The 21,586-nt window shown below is 32.5% G+C and overlaps 5 protein-coding genes across 9 annotated transcripts; 2 read left to right on the top strand and 3 right to left on the bottom strand.

Annotated features, from left to right (window-relative positions):
- Window positions 1–1,136: 1,136 nt before the first annotated feature.
- Window positions 1,137–3,064, top strand: LOC126668026 (desiccation-related protein PCC13-62). The gene is made up of 3 exons (XM_050361219.2): window positions 1,137–1,464; window positions 1,926–2,151; window positions 2,626–3,064. Exons 1-3 carry the CDS (start codon window positions 1,175–1,177, stop codon window positions 3,007–3,009), a joined length of 900 nt encoding a protein of 299 aa, XP_050217176.1. The 5' UTR covers window positions 1,137–1,174; the 3' UTR covers window positions 3,010–3,064.
- Window positions 3,065–3,101: 37 nt separating this feature from the next.
- LOC126668025 (pentatricopeptide repeat-containing protein At3g48810) lies at window positions 3,102–6,320 on the bottom strand. Its single transcript, XM_050361218.2, has 2 exons — window positions 3,720–6,320; window positions 3,102–3,398 (listed from the first exon to the last, which is right to left on the bottom strand). Exon 1 carries the CDS (start codon window positions 6,145–6,147, stop codon window positions 4,153–4,155), a length of 1,995 nt encoding a protein of 664 aa, XP_050217175.1. The 5' UTR covers window positions 6,148–6,320; the 3' UTR covers window positions 3,102–3,398; window positions 3,720–4,152.
- Window positions 6,321–6,395: 75 nt separating this feature from the next.
- Window positions 6,396–8,968, top strand: LOC126668027 (uncharacterized). 4 transcript variants are annotated; one of them, XM_050361223.2, is made up of 5 exons: window positions 6,396–6,499; window positions 6,785–6,931; window positions 7,697–7,892; window positions 8,454–8,473; window positions 8,619–8,968. In XM_050361223.2, exons 2-5 carry the CDS (start codon window positions 6,816–6,818, stop codon window positions 8,647–8,649), a joined length of 363 nt encoding a protein of 120 aa, XP_050217180.1. In that variant the 5' UTR covers window positions 6,396–6,499; window positions 6,785–6,815; the 3' UTR covers window positions 8,650–8,968. The 4 variants fall into 4 exon arrangements, with proteins under 4 accessions (XP_050217180.1, XP_050217178.1, XP_050217177.1 ...); XM_050361221.2 differs by having other exon boundaries at window positions 6,417–6,499; window positions 6,790–6,931; XM_050361220.1 differs by having other exon boundaries at window positions 6,424–6,524.
- Window positions 8,969–9,468: 500 nt separating this feature from the next.
- On the bottom strand, window positions 9,469–14,116 carry LOC126669223 (protein REDUCED WALL ACETYLATION 2). 2 transcript variants are annotated; one of them, XM_050362633.2, is made up of 16 exons: window positions 13,780–14,116; window positions 13,570–13,661; window positions 13,333–13,485; window positions 13,199–13,255; window positions 13,037–13,109; window positions 12,771–12,929; window positions 12,374–12,523; window positions 12,036–12,291; window positions 11,840–11,955; window positions 11,634–11,720; window positions 11,415–11,503; window positions 11,269–11,331; window positions 11,110–11,166; window positions 10,875–10,977; window positions 10,638–10,796; window positions 9,469–9,770 (listed from the first exon to the last, which is right to left on the bottom strand). In XM_050362633.2, the coding sequence occupies exons 1-16, from the start codon at window positions 13,810–13,812 to the stop codon at window positions 9,765–9,767; spliced, it is 1,653 nt and encodes a 550-aa protein (XP_050218590.1). In that variant the 5' UTR covers window positions 13,813–14,116; the 3' UTR covers window positions 9,469–9,764. The 2 variants fall into 2 exon arrangements, with proteins under 2 accessions (XP_050218590.1, XP_050218591.1); XM_050362634.2 differs by having other exon boundaries at window positions 13,333–13,482.
- Window positions 14,117–18,665: 4,549 nt separating this feature from the next.
- On the bottom strand, window positions 18,666–20,641 carry LOC126667941 (acidic leucine-rich nuclear phosphoprotein 32-related protein 1). Its single transcript, XM_050361094.2, has 2 exons — window positions 19,862–20,641; window positions 18,666–19,234 (listed from the first exon to the last, which is right to left on the bottom strand). Exons 1-2 carry the CDS (start codon window positions 20,540–20,542, stop codon window positions 18,989–18,991), a joined length of 927 nt encoding a protein of 308 aa, XP_050217051.1. The 5' UTR covers window positions 20,543–20,641; the 3' UTR covers window positions 18,666–18,988.
- Between the last annotated feature and the right edge of the window lie 945 nt (window positions 20,642–21,586).

The following is a 21,586-nucleotide window of genomic DNA, read 5'->3' as shown; positions in this document are numbered from 1 at the left end:
TTCATATCATATATATAAATTTACTTTTAATTTTCAATCACATATAATATTTGTTGTTGTTGTTATTATTATTATTATTATTATTATTATTACTATTATTATTATTATTATTATTATTATTATTATTATTATTATTATTATTATTATTATTATTATTATATAAGGATAAATAGAAATTGAACTAAATAGTGATAAATAGTTATAATTAATAGAAAAATATTATTTGATATATTATATGCTGAAAAATTAATAATATAATAACGATAATTAATAATCCATAAAACAATAAGGATTAAATTTATTATTTATGGAGTATAAATATATTAGATATCTATTTAAATACTTACATAGCATATAATTAATACGTATATATATTGTAGTATTGATTAGGAGTTATAAATAGTATAATATTTAATTGATTTAAAATTATAAATCAAATTATATTTATTGGTTTGAAATAGTAATTAATCACCAAGTATAAGAAAACCTTACTTGGTCAGTTGTCACTCTCATATATGATGTTTCCCTATCACACTTTATTTTTCATTCACATATATTCTTATCCATATTTTTCTTTGATTTTGGTAACAAATCGTATTATACTATATTAATTGATTTGATAATTTTATTTATAAATCTAAAGTTATGCGAAGACTTCTATAATTTTAAATTTTATTAAAATTATATTAAAAAAATTGATAACAAAAGATCTGAAAATAACATTAATTTTGGATTATATAAAATAATAAATTATCACATATCTATTCAAACATAACGATTTTCCATATATTTTTTATTTTAAATTTCTATAAAGTACATATTATTATAAATTAAATAAAAATATAAATATCATGCAACGCAGTAGTAATAATAATGCGATATTTTAGATTGAATTCATGATGGATTTTCTTGTACGCTATAATTGGCAAGAAAATCAAAATTTAGTGTCCACCATTTTCAGTATATAGAAATCCATAAAAGAAAAAACCGTTACAAACGCCCCGCCAGATTCTCCTCTGTTGAACGAGTAAAACCGTAGTATCTAAATTCCACGTGTCACTGCTCTTGCACTTGTAAGAAAACGGAGACATTTTCAGTTTCTTGTGTGTATATAAAGAAGATCACTCAGACTTAAAACATGAACTAAAATAGCTTAAGCAAAGCAAAAAAAACAATGGCATTGTCGATATTAATCACCATTTTTTCCTTAGTAAATCTGTTTATTACAAAGTCTAACTCAGCTATTACAGAAGGTGATGTGGATCTTCTTGAGTTTCCTCTGAATTTGGAGTACTTAGAAGCTGAGTTCTTTTTGTTTGGTTCTACGGGTCGAGGTTTGGATTTTTTCGCGCCGAATTTGACGGAAGGTGGTGCACCGCCCCTTGGTGTTAAGCTGGCTAGACTTGATCCGTTCACTCGAGATATTATCAAGCAATTTGCTTGGCAAGAAGTTGGTCACTTGAGGTTCGGTTGATCTATTTTATTGTCTTTCATTTCCTAATTTTGTTACTAATGGAATAATGTGTCTAAATAAATTTTGAATTTTACATTCTATTATTCTTTAGTTATAGGGTAGGTTGTGTTTGGATCGAGTCGGAATATAGTCGAATTTTCTACCCTAAAAGTTAAAATCAATTCAAAGTCAATCGAGTTTTGTTTTAAAAGAGTCATATGAAGTTCTATTTTAAAAGTCGGGGAACGAGTTTTATTTTAGAACAATCAATCAAATTTTATTTTAGAATCTCTAGATCAAGTTTCATAGTTGGTAGGATAATCGTGGCTCGAGTCTCGGACTCAATTAATATCAAATTCCATCGATTTGAGTTTTTATTTTTGAAATAAAAAAAAAAATCTCTTACTTACATATTAACATGTTTAGCACCTGCAAGCGATTCGGAAATAAAATAAGAGTTCTTATTTTGCAGGGCCATTAAGAGCGTTGTGAAGGGATTTCCAAGGCCATTATTGGATTTAAGTGCAGAATCATTTGCAAAAGTTATAAACAAAGCATTTGGAAAACCACTGAATCCACCTTTCGACCCTTATGTCTCTTCTCTCAACTTTCTCATCGCCTCCTACTTAGTTCCCTATGTTGGCTTAACAGGATACGTTGGTGCAAACCCTAAACTTCAAAATTCTACTTCAAAACAGGTACCATACAACTTCCTCAAACTCCGAATTTTGTTTACGAAAATAGGTTATAATGGAGCAGTAATCGGAAAAGAAGTCATGAACTTTAGCGTTATAATTCAGAATACCGGGTAATTTTTCGATTCATAATGCTGATTTGGACGTCGGAACATGGCATGGTATTGTATATTCCAGCGTCCGCAACAACATTTCTTATTGAAAAAATTACTTGGTGTTTCGATATTTGAATCACAAAAAATTCGTACTTCATGTTTTAATTTGATAATATTGAAAGTTCAAGTTATAATTGAAAAATACGCTAAAGCTTATGATTTGTTTGCATTTAGCCTTTAAAAACATAGAGGTTTGGATGGTGTTTCAAGAAACGAAAACGAAATACTGAGCCTATGACTCGAAAAGTTTTCATGCAACATAGATTATATTCGATGCTTAAGCTAATCTATATAACTGATATACATGTGGAATGTGTTTCAGCTTGTTGCAGGGCTATTAGCTGTAGAGTCGGGACAAGATGCAGTAATCAGAACATTATTATACGAGAGAGCCCTTGAGAAAGTGTATCCATATAAGATAACAGTTGCAGAGTTCACAGATCGCATTTCCAACCTAAGGAATGAGCTAGGAAATAATACTGCTGTCAAAGATGAAGGTATTATAGTTCCTAGGGGAGAAGGTGCAGAAGGCAGAATTAATGGAAATGTGCTTGCAGGAGATGAGCATTCCCTCGGATATCCAAGAACAGCAGAAGAAATACTCAGAATCGTGTACGGTGGAGGTGATGAACGTGTGCCTGGAGGTTTTTACCCTAAAGGAGCTGATGGTCGGATAGCAAAATCTTACTTGCCCAACAAGGCTTGAGATTGTAATTTAAAATTACTTATTATGAAACTGGTCTAGTAATATTTGGAAATAACTTTTGTGTGAATGCATGTGCTTAAAGAATCAACAACTAGCATGACCAATGCAATATTTTCATGCCTTCAACACTTTCCATAACATCATTAATTAACAAGGAAAAAAAGGATACATTGCATGAAAAAGGAGAGAAATATTGCACACCATGTAAAGCAATATCAATCCCTAAATAGGACCATTTGGATCTAGCTTACAATCAAACAAAAAATCTGACCTCTATCCAATACCCCATGAGACTTTATCAGGTGTGAAAGCAACGATTGCGGCTTCAAGCATTGGCCTCATTGTTTGTCTATGTCGTACGGAAGTCGGAAACATAAACGCTGAAATGACTGAAATAAAAAATGACGAAATTATATTTTTAGTACTATAATAGGTTATAAATATAAACATTTTAAGTTTGAGAAGCGTTTCTAAAAACAGGAAAGAAAAGCCAAAACATAAGATTCAACAACTTTCCGTGTTACATAGCAGCTCATACAACCAGGGGCGGAACTAGGAATTCAAGTATGGGGGGACGTAGTCATATAAAAAGAAATTTGAGGGGTGGATTGTGAAAAAAAGAAAAAATTAGTGACCATATTTTTAAAATGAAGCACTATTTTGTAAAAAATAAAAAATTGGGGGGGACGGTTGCCCCTTCACCTTCTCACCTGGGTCCACCCCTTCATACAACCATGGTGGATATAGGTGCATCAACCTGCACGTTTCAGGGCAAAAGGACCGATTTAGGAGGAAGCAGTGTATTATTTGCTTTCTAAGCATGGCTTCCACAATCACAAGCATTATTTAATCCTCAGTGAGTTGCCTGCTATGTATCTGATAAGGCAGTGCCCTCCATTGTTTTGTTCCCGAGAGAAGAAAAGAATCTTGACGCAAGGGGTGCAAGACACTTCTATGCCAGCCGTTACACCCATCTCTGTTATGAAAGCGGCAAATTAACCTTACAGTTGTTCCTAATGAGGTACCCTGCTCAGCACCTGCACGCGATTCGGTCTAACAAAAATCTCACAAGAGTACCTGTTGGGTGTTCAATGTATACTCTTGATGGCTAAGTGGTATATATGTCTATTGAAATGGTGCATCTCACCCACAATCCAGAATATCGTCCAGAATGCAAAATGGCCCCATATGACCTAAGCTATCAAACAAGCCCCTGACCAACGCATTCCATATCGCCGCATTGGGACAGATACCTCTATCCAACATCTTTTCCTGATAATCAATAGTTTCATCTATCCCAATGTGATTACAGATCCCCCATAAAAGACTGGTGTATGCACTTACATCTGGAACCCATTTTCCTCCTACTGTTAGCTTGTCTACGAGCTGGATGGCAGTCTTAACCTCGCCTTGCTTGCAGTAAGCATAAGTTACAGTGTTGTATGTTGTGGCATCAGGCTTTATGCCTCTTACCAGCATTGTCCCCAGAAGCTTCCAAACCTCTTTTAACTTTCCAAATTGGCAAAATCCACCCAACATGGTATTGTAAGTTACGAGATTCAGCTCGATCCCCTTCTCTTCCATCTCCCTAACAAGTTTAAAAGCTTCGTTTATTCTATTCTCCTTTAGAAGACCATCCAGTAGTTCATTATATGTCGTGACATTAGGCGAACATCCATAATTCCCCATCTGACTCAACAAATTCATCGCCCAATCTACTCTTCCATCGCGACATAAACCTTTGATAAATGCATTGAATGTAACAGTATTTGGAGGACAATTATCAATTGACATTTTGTCTATAAGAGATGTCGCTTGGTCGAACATAGAATTCCTACAGAGGACATTCACCATGGAAGTATACAATATAACATTAGGAACGCAGCCAGCAGTCATCATCTTGTTCCACGTCTCAGATGCACCATCTAAGTCACCAGCTTTTGCAAAACCATCAATAAGAGCACCGTAAGTGGAAACATTTGGGGAGCAGCCGTTGTTCTTCATTTTACAAGAAACAGATACAGCTTCTCTCATTTTCCCATGGCAGCAGAGACCATGTATAAGAGAGTTATATGCAACAACATTTGGCTCAAATCCTTCTTGAGACATTCTATTCCATATATCTAGTGCTTCACGCACTCTCCCGCCCTTGAAATAGCCCTTCATCAAAGAAGCAAAAGTGTGAACACTAGGGCTACAACCTCTGACAAACATCTTCGCCCAAACCGCAAGAGCCAATTCCACGTTCCCCGTATCTGAAAGAGAGTTGATTAATGTCGAATAAGTAATGACATTAGGATCAATTCCTTTATCCACCATTTGAACTAACAAAAGAAATGCCTCCTTTATTTTGTAATCTCTACAAAACCCATTTATCAGAGCATTATAAACCGACACACATGGTTGAAATCTCGTAGCAAGCTCCTTAGCTTCCTCGACCTTACCAAGCTTACACATCGAAGACACAATAGTAGTATAGCTAACCACATCCGGCTCACATCCTTTATTCGACATTTCAACAAGCAACTTACAAGCTCCATCAACCCTATTATTCTTACACAACGCCTTCAAAAGAATGTTATACGTATACAAATTTGGTTCCGTCCCATCTCTCTTCATATTACTATACACCGGATTAATCATTTGAAACCGATTTTCACTAAGTAACGCATCCAAAACATGATTATATATCTTAACCGACGGTCTACACCCAAATTCCCTAATCCTATAAAACATTTTCAATGCCTGCTCAGCTAATCCGACTCGACGAAAACTATTAATCACACTTATAAACAAATCCTCACTACAGCAAATTCCTTCTACTTTCATTTGCTGTAGAACATATTGAACGCTGTCGACATCGCATTCGAGGCATAGTTTCTCAATCATGATTTGGTAAGTTAATTGAGTGTGTTGAAAAGCTTTGGAATTAGCAATTGATTTGAAGTAATCAAGAGCTAATAAAATGTTGGGTTCAGATTTTAACCTCTGAATGACATCAAATTCTTTGATTAGGGATTTGATTTCTTGATATTGAGGTTTGTTTTCAGGTTTTAAAATTGGGTTTGTGTTTAAAACAAATGGAATTAAAGGTTTTTGAACTTTTAATAACAGAGAACAGCCTTCCTTTAAATACATTTTGTAAATATTTTAAGAACTAAAACCCCAACACTTACGATTTTCTAATGAAAAAAAAAACCTTAAAAATTCATTAAAACATACCTTGACTCAGCTCCAAACATGGAGGTTTAGCAAAATGAGCTGCAGCTAAGTGAGTCGTTAACTCGGTCCAAAAAAACGAAGGGGTTAACTAGGCTTTAAGCATGACTTAAAACGATGTCGTTTGAGGATTACAAATTTTGAAGGACTGGAATGTAAAATATAAAAGTTTGAGCATCTATCTGTAAATTGAAAGAAAGACCTATAAATATGGATTTTGTTCGCATTAACAACTCGAAGAGTTTTCACTTCGTAACACTGAAGAACAAAGGTTTGTTAACTCCGCATGGTATTTTGTATGTTCATCTTTGCACTAAAATTATTCTAAATTTTATACTTATTTTTGCAAATTCTGTTAGTGTTTTCAAATTTCACGCCGTTAGTGATCTGTAATTTGTTGTTTGATTTCAATTCATAGATCTGTTAGCGTTATAAACCGCTAATCTAGGTTAAGTTGATCTTACTTGTGTTTTCAGTGAACAATTTGAATTTTAAGTTCAATGCTTGCTGTGGAATTCATGACAATTTTTTTATTTTTGGGGTTTTGATGTTTTAGTTTAGATAGTGGATTGAATAAAGCAGCGGGTATGGCTGGACATAACGAGTCTGGTGGATCGGAGAAGAAATCGAGCGATGCCGCGAATGAATTACAAATGTTTAGTGCTGAAAATTTGCAAAGTAACATGAAAATCATATTTTACAGGTTTGTTTTTATTTTCTATTGGTCAATGTGAGTTTGCAGCTATTCTTGGGGTACTTGCCCCGTCTATTTGTTGACTAATGACATGAGGCCTTGCGTATTAGATAAAATCTGCTTAGAATTTGATTACGAAAGCTATGTTATATGATCAAACTAAGGCTTTTTTAGATAAAAGCTTTTAAGGATTGTGATTGTAAGTGTAAATTTGTCATTGCATTAGGCATATCTACGCAGCCTTATTAAGTCCATAGGCCAGAGTTGGTTCCATACGAAAAAATAAAAATCCGAAAACTAGATCTTTGTGGTTATAATGCTTAAATATCAGCAGCCTCTTTACTTTTTTTTAAAACCAAATTTTTTTGAATCTTAATCGATTCTCAAGTGATAGCTTTGCTTGCTTCCGTCTGTCTTGTTGCCCAAAAAAAACCTCCGACTCCAAGTTGTTCAGGAATAGTGGAGTTGAGCTGGTTTAAACTTTAAACCCTAGTACAGATTTATAGTAATCTGTATCAGATAAATGTGTTTAAAGGTTCAATTCTTTCAATATAGAAGTTAGGCTCTTAGGCATCTTTTATTATAATTCGGAACTAGAATTTGAATGGTTATTTGATTCCGTGTCTGCTGAGATTGAAAGGTTTTAAAAGTCAATTGATAGTGCTCTGAGTTGTCATTCTGAGCCACATTTGGCAATGTGGTATGCTACAAACTACAATTAGATTTCATTTGCATGTTTAGAATAAAATCTAACTTTTTTTTTTCTCCATGCAGCCGAACATTCTTGTCTCTCATTGGTGGGGTGATCGCTGGAATTTTTGGTTTCACCGGATTGACTGGATTTATTTTTTATTTCCTTCTCATGGCAACTGCTTCAATTGGACTCCTAGCAAAAGCAAAGTTTTCAGTTCATTCATACTTTGACTCTTGGACCCGAATTTTAGTTGATGGCGTTTTTGGTGGGCTCATGGTATGTATCTCCATAATTTGTTAGTTTATGTACTTTGTAATTTCTTATTCCTCTTTGGATAAGCTCCCCTTAATTGATTTTACGGTGGAGAAAAAGGGATTTGACCGCGATTAACTTTCATATGTTCTTTATCTTTTTTTTCACAATCTGATTATGTCCCTTATGATCTGTGGAGCTCAGTTCGTCAGTCATGTTAAATGTTACGTGCTTGATTTAAATTGTACAATTGATGGTATATTCACTGGATATAGCTGTCATTCTTTACTTGGCCTTACCGTTACATCCTCGTAACTTCTCTCTCACTAAAATTTGTATTATGTTCATACTTTAAGCCGAGGAACATTTGATTTGAGGTTGAGGCATAGCTTGGTTGTGTTTTCTTAAATTTTGATATGCTACCATATGAAATACCGGATATTGCACCCTATTTATCTCTGATTTTATGTGGCTATATGAAAGATTACTTCTAGAATAACTGTCCATTTGCATCCATAAGTATCTAAATTTCTTCTCTTTTTAAAAAAAAATGTAGACTAACAGTGTCTTTTTTTTTTTTTGCAGTCGTTTGTGCTGTTCTGGACGTATCCTTTATTTTAGATATATCATATATCACAGAAATTTCACTAAAACTCGATAATTAGTGACGCCATTATAATTAAATGCTAAATTGGTTTATTTTTCCAGCTATCAATTGCTTATGGTAGGTATTTCCTTGACATGAACTAGATTTGCATATGATCTCATGCACATATTCTGACAAGTTCGGCTGAAGGAGAAGCTACTGCTGCTGCAGCTGCTGCTTGGGGCATCAAATTTACATTACCCTGGAGTTTGAAAATGTCATTTAATGATTTATACTAATCTCAAAACATCATCAGGGCCGGTTCTCTATTCCGTTCTCTTTTTTGGTTTAGTGGATCGGTACTCTTAGGCTTGAATTTAGATGGAAATGCAATTTGTTGAAGAGTTTGCGAGGGACCTGCTTCGTGCAGATCTGAATCACAGATGTTTTTTTAGTTGAATTCTGATTGCTGAATGGTTTACACTTTCAATTAAGATTTTGGTATAGCTTTCAATTGTTTGCGTACCTTGCAATTTGATGTAGCACTATTCTGATGAGGCATTCGAGTATCTTCTTTTAGGCCTTTTTCAGGGTTGTGGCTTAAATGCACTTATTGGCTTTGCATTAGCTGTTGATTGGGGTGAGCAAACAGTTGGTTCAATTAAGAGCTGATCAATTTACTAAAATTAAACTAATCAAATTATCTTATATCTTTTTAACCAAACCGGCATTATCTGAATTAACCACAATTGAAAAGGGGTAAAATTGAATCGATGCAATTAGTCAAATTAAATATATAAAATATATAGTACTTTGACTTACCGGAAATTATTCATTGACAATTAAATCAAATAATAAGAATCTTTATCTATTTTAGTTAAACAAATTTAACTAAAATAGATAGTTTAATCGACTGAATGATCACTTCTAACTGTCACCTAAGAAAACCTTACAATTACCAGGGCACTATTGAACATGTCTAATTAACTAATTGAAAATTGCAGGAGATGCAAGTTGCCATAACAGTGAATGGTATACTTTTGCTTGTGGTCATTTTACTAGCCTTCTGAAACAATGAAGAAACATTACAAAAAATAACACCTCTTAGAGGTTACCTCAGTTGCCAACCAACTTTTTCCTATACATTATATCACAAAATCTAATGCATCACTCTTTCCATTTATCTCCTTCAATTTATCTCCCCTGCCAAGAATAATGTGAAATGAAACGATTTGGTGGTCTAGGCATTTTTGTGGACATTCTTGTCGTGTATTCACGTAAAACTGATGCAGAAGCTTTCAGCCTTTCTATTACACCTGCAAAATTTGATATATCAGAACCTGCATACTTAGACGACAAACTTCGTTATTCAACATTTACTACAACCTCAGGCAATTCAAAGTGCGTTAGGTTCAAATTAATTCCATAAAATTTTGTGAAATTTATTTGTAAATGAATAGAGCTGTGTTTTAATTATTTAACAAGTTTATTTTTTAAGTTTTGTAGAATTAGTTATGTTTATATGAAATGAATTTGTTTGCAATGAAATAAATTCAATAGTAGAACTAAACCGAACAAAGGATATACATAGTAGCTATGGTGCAGATATCTGCTAGATAAAACTAGACTTAATAGAAAACAACATGTTGTTTCACCACAAGAAAGGTGAAGGATATTATTCTTTGGGGTTAATTGTAAAAAAAATGATAAACTTTAACGTATTTTGCAATTACAGTATGAATTTAAAAATTGATGGTGTAAGGCATGAAGTTTAACGTATTTTGCAATTACAATATGAATTTAAAAAATTGACGGTGTAAGGCACAAAGTAACAATTGTTTTGCAATTCACAACATCGAGCAATTTTCGATAACAAAAATGATGTGGCTGCCAGTAAAGAGTATATTCTTTCATCGGGAAATAGCTCAGTGTTCTGAATTGAAAAAAAATGGTAGATCTTTGTCTTACATTGTCAAGTTTTAAAGTTCGTGTTATAATTGCATGACACGCTAAAATTCATGATTTAATTTGCATTGAAACCTATTCTTTACCATAACTGCTATATGTACCTAACCACTGTTTTGTTTGTTTACTTGTGCTGGAAAATGCTTTCCAGTTCAGCATGAATTGATATTACCAATACAACTTAAAAAGATATTTAAAGAATGAATATTAAGTCTTACCAGCATCTGAGGAATTTTTAAGAATATAAAAGATATGAAGTATAGAACGCTTCCAACTACTACTGCTGTAATTATGTTGTGAGCAAGGCGCTTGTCGTCTCTACTGGGCACAAATGCCATTTTTAACGTATTTGTCAGTTCAAAGAGTCTGTAAGAAACCTACAAAAGAAAAAGATAGTGCTAGAGTTATTGCAACAGTAATATTTCATGTTATGAGCCATCACAGTACATACTTACTGCAACATAAATGGCAGTAGTGACCATAAAATTCAACATTGGGTAGTCCGATGATGGGATTAAAGAAAGCAACAATTTGGGTTGGGCATTTGGAGTGCTTGATCTGAAAATTTAACGAAATTATAATTAGATAAACAAAACACACACAGAGTCATGCTCAAATGTCAGTAATTTGTATTGGAGATATTATTTAGGTATAGCTCAAGCAGGAAATGACAGTTGAGATTTGAAATACCTTAACCAGATATGAAACTGTGAAATGTATGTCTCCAGAGTTATCTTCCCGAGCCATCTATAACCAAACAGAAATAATGTCTCAAATTGTATAGTTCCTCTTCCAAAGCATCAACGAAGAATATCAGCAAGATATTAATTTAAGTAAAGAGATTCGTACGCAAAAAGGGTCAAAGAGTAGCTGCGGACGCATTGTGTCACATTTCTCAAGCAAATGTATACACTGGTCAACAATGAGAGGCACAAGTAATCAGCAAAAGTTTATTGGCAGAAAATAGCAAAATAATTCAAGGAAGCAATTCTTACGTTATTGGAATCCATGATGTGTAAGGATGGTATTTGTTATAAGTAATTTTGTCCAGCTTGTATATGTGCTCAAACCACAGATAGCCCATCTAGGAATTTCAGAATATCTATTAATATCAATGGTTAGGAAATTAATGCCGAAGTCAACGAAGGTACCACTGTGAAAAAATTAAAACCTCAGGCTCGATAAATAAGATATTGCTGGAAAGAATTAAATACCGAAAAAGCTATGACGGCGACAGCTGTTTTGATCGATACTCTGCGCTTCACTTCTATTTCCTCCAGTTTCTCCATCCACCTCTCGACCTACAGACAACAAATGCCAAACTGTTGTATTCAGTCCAAGAAGGATAACTCTACCCAAATAGAGGTCAACTTCCAAGAACCGAAGATTTAACAACAATGTTGCATGGTCCAGAACTTACTGTTGGATGATAGTAAGCATATATCATTCCAATTATCCAGATATAACGATCAAGACCTGAGCGAAAATGCCACTCGTGCAATATAGGGAGATTTGGTTTTGCAGGATCAGAATAGCCTGCAATAGTTTTCGAGGGATCGGGATGAGCGCAGCATGATTGTAAACATAACGAAATTGAGATTTGGAAAGATACGTACCTAGAAAGAAACCAAATGGGCTCCAGATTAATTCAAACACTCCAGGAATTTCCCATATTAGAATAACCACCAAGAAGCACGCGGCAAATTTTAAAGCAATTACAGATCCACTCTCATTGTATTTGTTAAAAATACCAAGTGCACCGTAGACCATTAGAGTGAAAAGAGTATGCATGGGGCAAATGTAGTATAACATATAACTGTTGTTAAGTACAATGCAGCAGAATATCACCAAGAAATTAAGCCGCCACATCATCTGTTTAACAGAGAATTGTTACAGAAGCAACTAAATTATGGAGATAAGTCAGGCTAAATAAAAATTCCGGGGGACAGCTTACCTGTGCAAACCTGGCAAGACTGAAATCTTTACGAACATAATAATATGAGAAGTTCCCGAATCCAGTCATCCACACATATGCAGCAATAAAAATTCTAATTGCATTATAGATTTCTGTTGCAGCAAAGTAATGATACATAAGAAATAACACCTGAAAGATAGCACAAAACAAGAGTAAGATTAAAACAATACAAGATTTGCACAAGATGTAGGGCATGACAATAAGAACAAAAGTTCCAAACACGTTGGAATTACTCTTTATTCCAACTAATATGCTAGTCCTTAGCCAAAAACTTATTTATGAAATAAATCAGATAACAAAATCTTGTAATTTCTCACAACATAAAACTTCAAAACAGCACGAGAATATTTGCATATCATTTGAAAAGGAGACGCACCTGCATCCAGCCTTTCCACTCTTCAGTTTGATGCCTATTCAAATAAAGTATGGGTTTCCCTGAGAATGGCGACTTATCATGATGTATTTTAAAAGAAGTTATGGCCGAAACTATGATGAGAAGGGAGTAGAGAAACCAGAAAAGATCCCTGTTAAAATTCTGCAGTGCACACAAAGACAATAATCACAATTTAAAACTGTAATGAAAATTAAACCTTCAACAAAAACCAAATTGACAAAATAACAAAGTATATTTAACAGCATTACCTTCGTAGACCCATTAAAGAAATCAGTCCGATCACATAGGTAAATGTAGCCCAAAAGAGCACCAAATTCAGATCTGCAAAAACCGAAAATAGAAACAATGAAATAAAACAACATTTAAATTCGGCATTAACTCATTAAAATAATTACATTACATATACTTACATAGCTCTAAGTGTCGAACGATTATCAATCAAGAACTGCTCATCCATTATAAGAAACCTGATCACATAAAAATCACATGTCATTTACCATAAATAAGCTGAAACAAAAATAAAAGCGAACGGCATGGTGCATACCTAAAAAACGGAGAAGAGACGGGTAAAACAGTCCGACTAGTAGCTTTAGGAGAAGAGACAGCAGCACCAGCTTCAAGTAAAAGAGCTCGATCATCATTAGCCAGTTTAACGGCGCCGTTTCCCAATTCAGTTAAACCAATATCAGAATGCCTACTAACAGATAAATCAAAACAAACAAAAAATAAGCAACATAACCTAATTATAACGATTAAAAGAAAGTGATAATGTAAAACTTACGCCTTAGAAACAGCGGCATTTTTGTTATACTCTAAGAACTCAGCGTAAATCCAAGCAGCAAACACAGGTACAATTCCAAGAAAAAATGACACCTGATTAAAAAAAAAATTAAGTGAAAAAACAAAATAAAATTAAACTAAGACAATTGCTAATCAGCATTTTAACAATAAAAATTAGCTAAAAAATGGAAGCAAGATCTAGAACAGTTACCTGAGCAGCGGTTATAGGACTAGAGATCATCATTTTGTGTTTAATTTTAGGGATTATTCGATCAGTGGAGGAGCATTTGAAAGCAAATTAGAGAGAAAACCAGATCGTATCGAAATCTGTATCTGGTTTTCCGGTGAGGAGATAGGATCACGCGACGCTAGATTTGGCGTCGGAATCTTGAAGATGAGGTTTTAATTAATTACTACTGCTTGTGTTTGTTTGTAGATTCAGATGATGATTTGAGATGGTGCTTGGACTGCGTAAAAACTGAAGGATAGAGTGAGATTTGAGAAATATGAATGCCTGATGTTATTTTTTTTTTAATTATTTGAGCGGTTAGTTGGGGAATTTATCTGTTTTAAATTTTAATCAATTTTTGAAGTGTGATTTTAGCTTAATTTGATTTAATTATACTCCTTCCGTCATGTAAAAATAAAATAAAAAAGTACTAGCACTTCTATGAGAATTGAAAAGGTAGTTAATCATAACTAATTCATGATAATAATAAATTAATCTCTTTCAATTTTTTAAAATAATCCAAAGATTAATAATTTGCACAAATCAAAGAGGAATATTTAATGTTGATATGATAAATTTAACGTATTTTAATCAATATTATATCCTCTTATTTTTATTAGACAAAAAGTGATTTTTTTTTATTTTTATGGATTGAAGTATACTTGCTTATCTTTATATCAATTTTTTTTTTTTATAATTGGGAAGGGAAAGCGCTTGTGGGAGGAAGTGAACACCTTAACACTTTGTGATCAGCGCTTATACCATTTGAGCTACAGCTCGTTTGTATCTTTATATCAATTAAGATGATATTGTTGGTTTTTTTTATGTTTTCACTAACAAAATTTGTATGGTGCTTGAATTATCTTTATTATTTATATTTGTATTTTTCTATTATTTCAAATTGGTTTAATATTTTTATCACTTGAACATCAAATATAATACAATAAAATAATATATTGTTTAAATAATAATGTCATACTATAATAAAATATTTCACAAATTACTTAAATACACAAAATTAATGCATTATTCAGATTGTAAATTTTAAAATTTTGTGGATTTTAAATTCATAGAATTTTTAAAAAATATAATATTATTGTTTGGATTGAATTTAAAATTTATGGATTTATAAAAATAATTTTAAAATAATTTTTTTATATATATATTATATCATACTTTAAAAATGATGAACTTTAATTTTTCCATCTAAGAGATGGAAAATCAAATGAATTTTTTTAAGATATTTTAAAAATTTATAGATTTTCATAACTTTTTATATTATTAAATAAAAAGTTTTATTATCCATACATATAATCATCCAAAACACATTTTAGCACATATAAAAATATAGAAAGTTTGATGATTGGATTTGAGGCTCATGCTTGTATATCAAGATAAAATATTAGCTTAAGCTTCAAACAATGGCAAGATAGATAGTATATATGTTCAAAGCGAAAGTAAGAAATTTTTCTAATTGAAGTGAAATTAAAGGTTCAAAACTTCAAACAGTATTTATATATGTATTCATTGAAAAATTGGAATAAAGTCTACCTAGTAGAATGGTGCTATTAATTTTTTTTTTAATCTAATAAATAAAAATTAAGTTATATAACAAAAAGAAGATCAATCTAAAATATTTATTATATGCTATCTCTATCAACTTTTAAAAACTCTGTAAATTTCTGAGGTGATTTAAATCTTTCTATATATTATAGGCTCACTGATGTATTATAATACATTAAATAATTAAAATTTTCAATTTGAGTTAGTAATATCTGAAGCATGTTAAAAAATAAAAGAGTTGTGGTCTGTTAGCATATTTAGTAAAAACGCGTTGGTATCGCCGACACTAATTATATGGTTGATGACCGCTAGAAATTAAGAAGCAAAATAGCAAAAGGACCCACGGCCTTTTATGACTGGATGTTGTAACATTATTGTTCATTAAATGAACAATTGGTTTTAGATCTAAGGAGTGAGCTTATATAAGCGTTGATCAGCAAATTGTTATATCTAGAGTCTAATTACTTTTACAAACATTTTTTTTCAATTATAAAAAAAATATACGGGTTGAAAACAACTCACGACATAGTCAAGTTCAACTCAAAAAAACTCAATTTTAAGTTTTAACCATGACAATCGAGTCAAATTTGAACTCGAGCTATTAAAATTAATTTTGAATTGAATACAAAATTATATAAAAGGACTCGTGAAACTTATAAATCTAAAATAACCTTGTATACATATAAAATAAATTTTTATTTTTTATTATATTAGTTTTTTTACAGCTCTAAATTTAAGCATATATTATTTAAACTAGTTGAAAAATATAAATGCATCACATATTTATTTAAAATCAATTGTAGTTAAAGTCGAACTGGGACTTAAATGGCAATTTATCCCCTCAAATTATAAGCAACGGACAATTAACATATAAATTAATTTTGAGGATAAATTAGTTATAAATTTGGTAATTATGGACAATAAACCCTATTTTGACAAATTAGTTTACAAGTTGAGGGGGCAAATTGCCAATTTAGGGAACTATTAGCTTACAAGTTGAAAGGTCAAATTACCAAAATTAAATTAATTGCTCATCTTATTCGTGACTAATTTACTCACAAAATTAATTTATATATTAATCGTGCATTGCTTATACGGAAAATTTCCACTTAAGTCAGTTGTTTTATAGTGTTAACTTGTATATTTCTAGTTGAGTTTGGTACTAATATGCATTAACTTTGCACAATTCATTTAATCAATGAATGACGCAGTAGCATCGGCGGACCATGGCCCTCGAGTTTTCAAGACTCTCCAAATATCTCTTTATAGTTTATAAGTTGTCTTTTAAATCCTTTTAAATATTTAGCTATGGCTCCTAAATTTCCATGAATCTACAAAAAAAATTCTTTTATAATTTACTCAAAGTTATCTTTTAGATCCTCCATAAATTATATTTATATGGTTTTTTTACTGTTTATTATTATATCCTTTCAAATTTTATTAGACTGCTTATTTTTATACATATTTTTTATATTTTATAATTATATAATTTAAATTTTACTGTAAAAAATCCAAAGCAAACTATGATTACTGTATTAACGTCTAGTTGAATGTGACTATTCTTTTAATAGTTATAATTTATTGTTTTAAAATATTCTATCACCTTTTAATAGACCTAATATGTTATTTAAGATTTTGGAGCATCAGCCCCTCCAAAATCTACCACACTAGCTCTACCATTGAGTAGTAGATGGAGTATGGAAATATATTCATGAAAGTGCAATTTTAGAAATTTGACTCCATATCTTCTACAAACATGTAGTTGCAATTGTAAAAAGATAGTTTTTATTCATTTCATAAATTTTGAGTGTTTGTTATTTAGTTTTCTGTAATTACTATCTAATTTATAACTTCCAATAATAATCACAATGGATAAGTAGAGTTCTACTAGATTAAGTTGGCGGATGTTGTAATTAAACGATGATGATGATGGTTGCTAAAATTGGAAGGGGTTAACTTACAGTTAAAACTAGCCAATGTCTAAAATTAGGTGATGCTAGCTATCAGTTCCGCAAGCATAGAATAACCACCTAATTACTGTTCTTTGTGCACAATCAATTTAAAATTAGAATCTAACTTAATTTGGTTAAATTTTAAGTATTTTTGCTAATTCAATTTTTCAATATTGTTGTCACCCTTTCAATCTACGTTTCTTCAACTTTGAATTGGCTTCGGAATTTAAACCGACTTCTCTTCTATTAATGAAAATTATAACCCCATTTATAACCCCATCTATGCTATTTTAAATTTCAGGTGGTTTTATATGCCTTTTTGTTTCTTTGAGGTCATATATGTAGCTTTCAAGAAATTATGATGGTTATTCTCTATCTTTTGCCTATTTATATTTTATTGTTTCAATTAAAAATTTAAAAATAAATTTATTTTTTGTGATAAATATTGATGCAAACTTTCTTGGATTGGATGCGATTCCAGCACATAGTTGGTTTTCAAAAGCAACGGTGTGGATTTGATTTGTAGTGTTCATAAAGGTCGAAATAATCAAATATGACTTTTCTTGCTTTATCCTCCGTCCTTTTGGATTTTTGTCTTCCCATTTTATCCTCTCTCGAGCTTCTAGAACGCCTGTTTCCCCTTAAATCTCGACCGTCAAAAGAAAGGGGAAAACCAAATAAAAAGAAAAACAAGCAAAAGAGAAATGGTCAGTAAAATGAAATTAAATAAAGAGCAAATATAAAATTGGTAAAAATGTAACAAAGCATAAAATGACATGACGTGTATCTACTTCAATAGACCTACTACTCGAAACAAGCCATGTGCATTAATAGGTTCATTTTTTTTTTATTCCTTCACAATATATTTTATTTTATAGAGAAAAAATGGTCATGACGTCATGCGTTGTATCAATTTTTTCCATTTCTTTTGCCATAATAGACCCAAATTGGAGTTTTACCCGCTTCAATTTTTATCATTTAACCGAACCATATTACGAAAAATGGTTTGTTCAAGGATCGAATTCTCACTATGAATTAGTGGGAAGAGGTTCAATTGATGCAAATGCAAGACCCGTAATATTATTCACTCATATACCCGTACCATATTATTCACCCATATACCCGTAATGTCAAAATTGAAATTCAAACCCATTACCGCATTCCTTTCATTCGTCCATAACAAAAAATGTGAGCGTAGCATTTGATTCCCACAATCACCCAAAAAAATCATCATCGTCATCATCATTTCATTTAATTACCCAATAAAATTCATCATAAAAGACTGGAACAGCCCATTGAAACAGGCAATAGGTCCATAAAAATTCACAAAATACTAAAAAATTAAACCAGTCATTCCACAATGAGACATGCTAAAACTAATCACAGGACAAAGACAAACAATCAATCCTCAATTAAAATCCTACAGATTTGAGAGATTAGCTAAAGAGTATTAACTTACAGAAATGAAATCTTTCTTGACCCCAACATGACTATGAGTTTACCAAATTAAAATTAAGAACATCTTATAATCCTAAAACCACAGGATTTTTTTAAAAACATAAATCCCAAAACAGATTCTATTCTTCTTTCTACAAAGATGGAAAAGAGCAAAAGGGATAGAGAGATCGACCTATATGTTAACGGTCAGTCCTCCGAACCAACCCAAGCACCATCATCTATCGTTTTGATGGTCTCTCGTCGTCCTCTTCACCACCATCAGAATCATCGGAATCGTCCGTATCATCTTTACCGGATCTCTTCCTCTTTTTTGGATCCTCTACCTTACCAGCAGGCTCATCATCATCTATATCCTCCTCATCAATATCATTGTCCTCTCCATTTTCCTCAGGTTCAAAATCGCTGGCATCTTCCTCATCTTCAGCGCGAACAATTGGTCTAACCAGATATTCGGTTCCCATATCCTACTAGACACATAAAAGACAAATTAACAATAACATGGTCAATCAAATTTTAACCACTCATAAAAAGCATAATCAACCACTACTAGTTCAATTTAATTAAAATTCATTTAAAACAAATACTTGTGATCCAAAAAACTAATAATTAATCCAAATAAACAAACAAGAAATAACCCAAAACAGCTGAAAATCACATTTTTATTTGGAGAATGCGCAGCATTAGAACGACAACAAAATTACACATAAAATACAAAACCCTAGAAAACACAATAAATACATAAATCATACTGTACATCAGCTCCACCACAGCCAAAAACCTAACATTAATGATTAATTAAATCTACATTTTCACAAAAATCTGGCAAAAAAATAAATCATAACTCTTTGGAAAACAAACATAAAACTAAAGATCATGAGCAATACAACCATATGCTAAATAAATTTTATAGTGGAATGAGGAAAAAAAATGCTGTAAAAATTGTAGATCTCTGTAGACTAACAATCATGTAATTCTTTAACCAAATAAATATTGAAATTAAACATATAGATCTGAAAAGAATAAACAGATAAGATAAAAAACTGAACCGGCACAAATAGAAAATTTAACAAATAAACCAGATCTGAAAGTACCTCAGCTTCAGAAACATCATCCTCGTCCACGTCATCCTCGTCGTCATCATCGTCGTCGTCGTCGTCATCGTCACCGCCGTCATCTTCTTCGTCATTCTCAACGTCTTCTCCGTCGTCGTTATCCGCAACCAGCACCGGCGGACCACCAGAAGAGTGTAAAACCTGCACGTCATCATCGTCGTCCTCTTCCTCGTCATCTTCCATACCTTCGTCATCTTCCTCATCTTCGTCACCTCCCTCTCCATCATCCTCATCGTCTGCTAACAGAACCGGCGGTCCGCCGGACGAGTGTAGAATCTGAACGTCGTCGCTATCATCTTCATCATCAACGCTCTCATCGTCGTCGTCGTCGCCATCTCCGTCGTCTTCCTCGTCTTTATTCCCATCCTCTTCCTCTTCATCGTCTTCGGCTGACTGAACCGGCGGTCCACCAGAGGAGTTTAAGAGCTGAACATCGTCGTCACCATCGCTATTGTTATCTTCGACTCCTTCATCGTCGTCACCGTCGCTCTCATCTCCGTCGCTATCTTCATCGGAATCGCCTTCCTCGGCTTTAACTTCCAGCCTCCGTTTCGCCTCACTGTCGCCGTCTTCTGTGGTCTCTTCTTGCTTTCGTGGATTCAAAACTGCAATTTTGTTCTCCTTTTCAAGGATTTTACCTTCTTGTTCCATGATTGTCATGATTTCTAAACCTTCAAAAAAAATTCTATAATCAGAAGTTTTAATTTCTTTTTTCTTGATAAAAAATTATTCGAAATTAGAAATCGAAGATGAGAGACAGAGAGAGGGGAGGTTCTTCGTTCGCTGTAACCAGTACCTCTCTGCAACTTGATCTGAACCGTTGAATCGTATAATGACGCGGATTGGTGATGTGGAAGTGGATCTGACGGTTGAGAGTGTGAGAAAATGTATTTTCCTTGGAAGAGATAGGGTAACTGCGATGCCTCAATATACGTTTTTTGTTCAAAATCATATCAGGTGAGAGTCACGTGCAAGCGGGAGGTTGGGACTTGCTGGGGCATCTCGGGTTAGGGTTTCAATCAATTCTGGAAAATTGGGAGTGGCTGAATACTAGGCCCAATTTTATTAGTTGGGGTGCCCTAGATTTCATTAATTATTTTTTAAAAAAATAATGCTATATAATCTTTCTTCTTAACTCATTTTCTTTAATCCACCTGATATGTCAGCAAATTAGTTGATGCATTAAAAATTATTTTTTCAGATATACACTTTTAATGAAAATTTGACAAATTAAATGCTGACACATAAGAAGAGACAATAAAAATAGTGCAAAATAATGAGTTAAATAGCATTTTTGTTCAAAAATATAAACATTACTCCCTTCATTTTGTAATAATAGACGAAATAGTTATTTTAAACGTTTTAAAATATAGACAAAATTACTTTAAACAACTTTTATTATTTCATAGATCATTAATAATTATCACTTTACATAGTTAATAACTCTGGGTTCGACCCAGGCCTCAGCAGCCAGTAGGCTGATTTAAAAGGAATTGTATATAATCACAATTAACTCCCGCTAACCCCCGCTAACAAGTAGAATAGGTCTATCTTTGGCAAAAAAAAAAAAATTATAATTTCAATATAATAATTATTTTGTTAATAATATAATTTAATAATATCCAAAATGCTTTAATAATTAAATTAATACTATTATTAAAAATTAATTAAAAATAACTATTTTAACTGTTATTTATTAAATTT

This window comes from Mercurialis annua, linkage group LG2 (assembly GCF_937616625.2).
Source record: "Mercurialis annua linkage group LG2, ddMerAnnu1.2, whole genome shotgun sequence".
NCBI classification, from domain to species: domain Eukaryota; kingdom Viridiplantae; phylum Streptophyta; class Magnoliopsida; order Malpighiales; family Euphorbiaceae; genus Mercurialis; species Mercurialis annua.
This window is presented reverse-complemented; position numbering and strand designations above follow the sequence as displayed.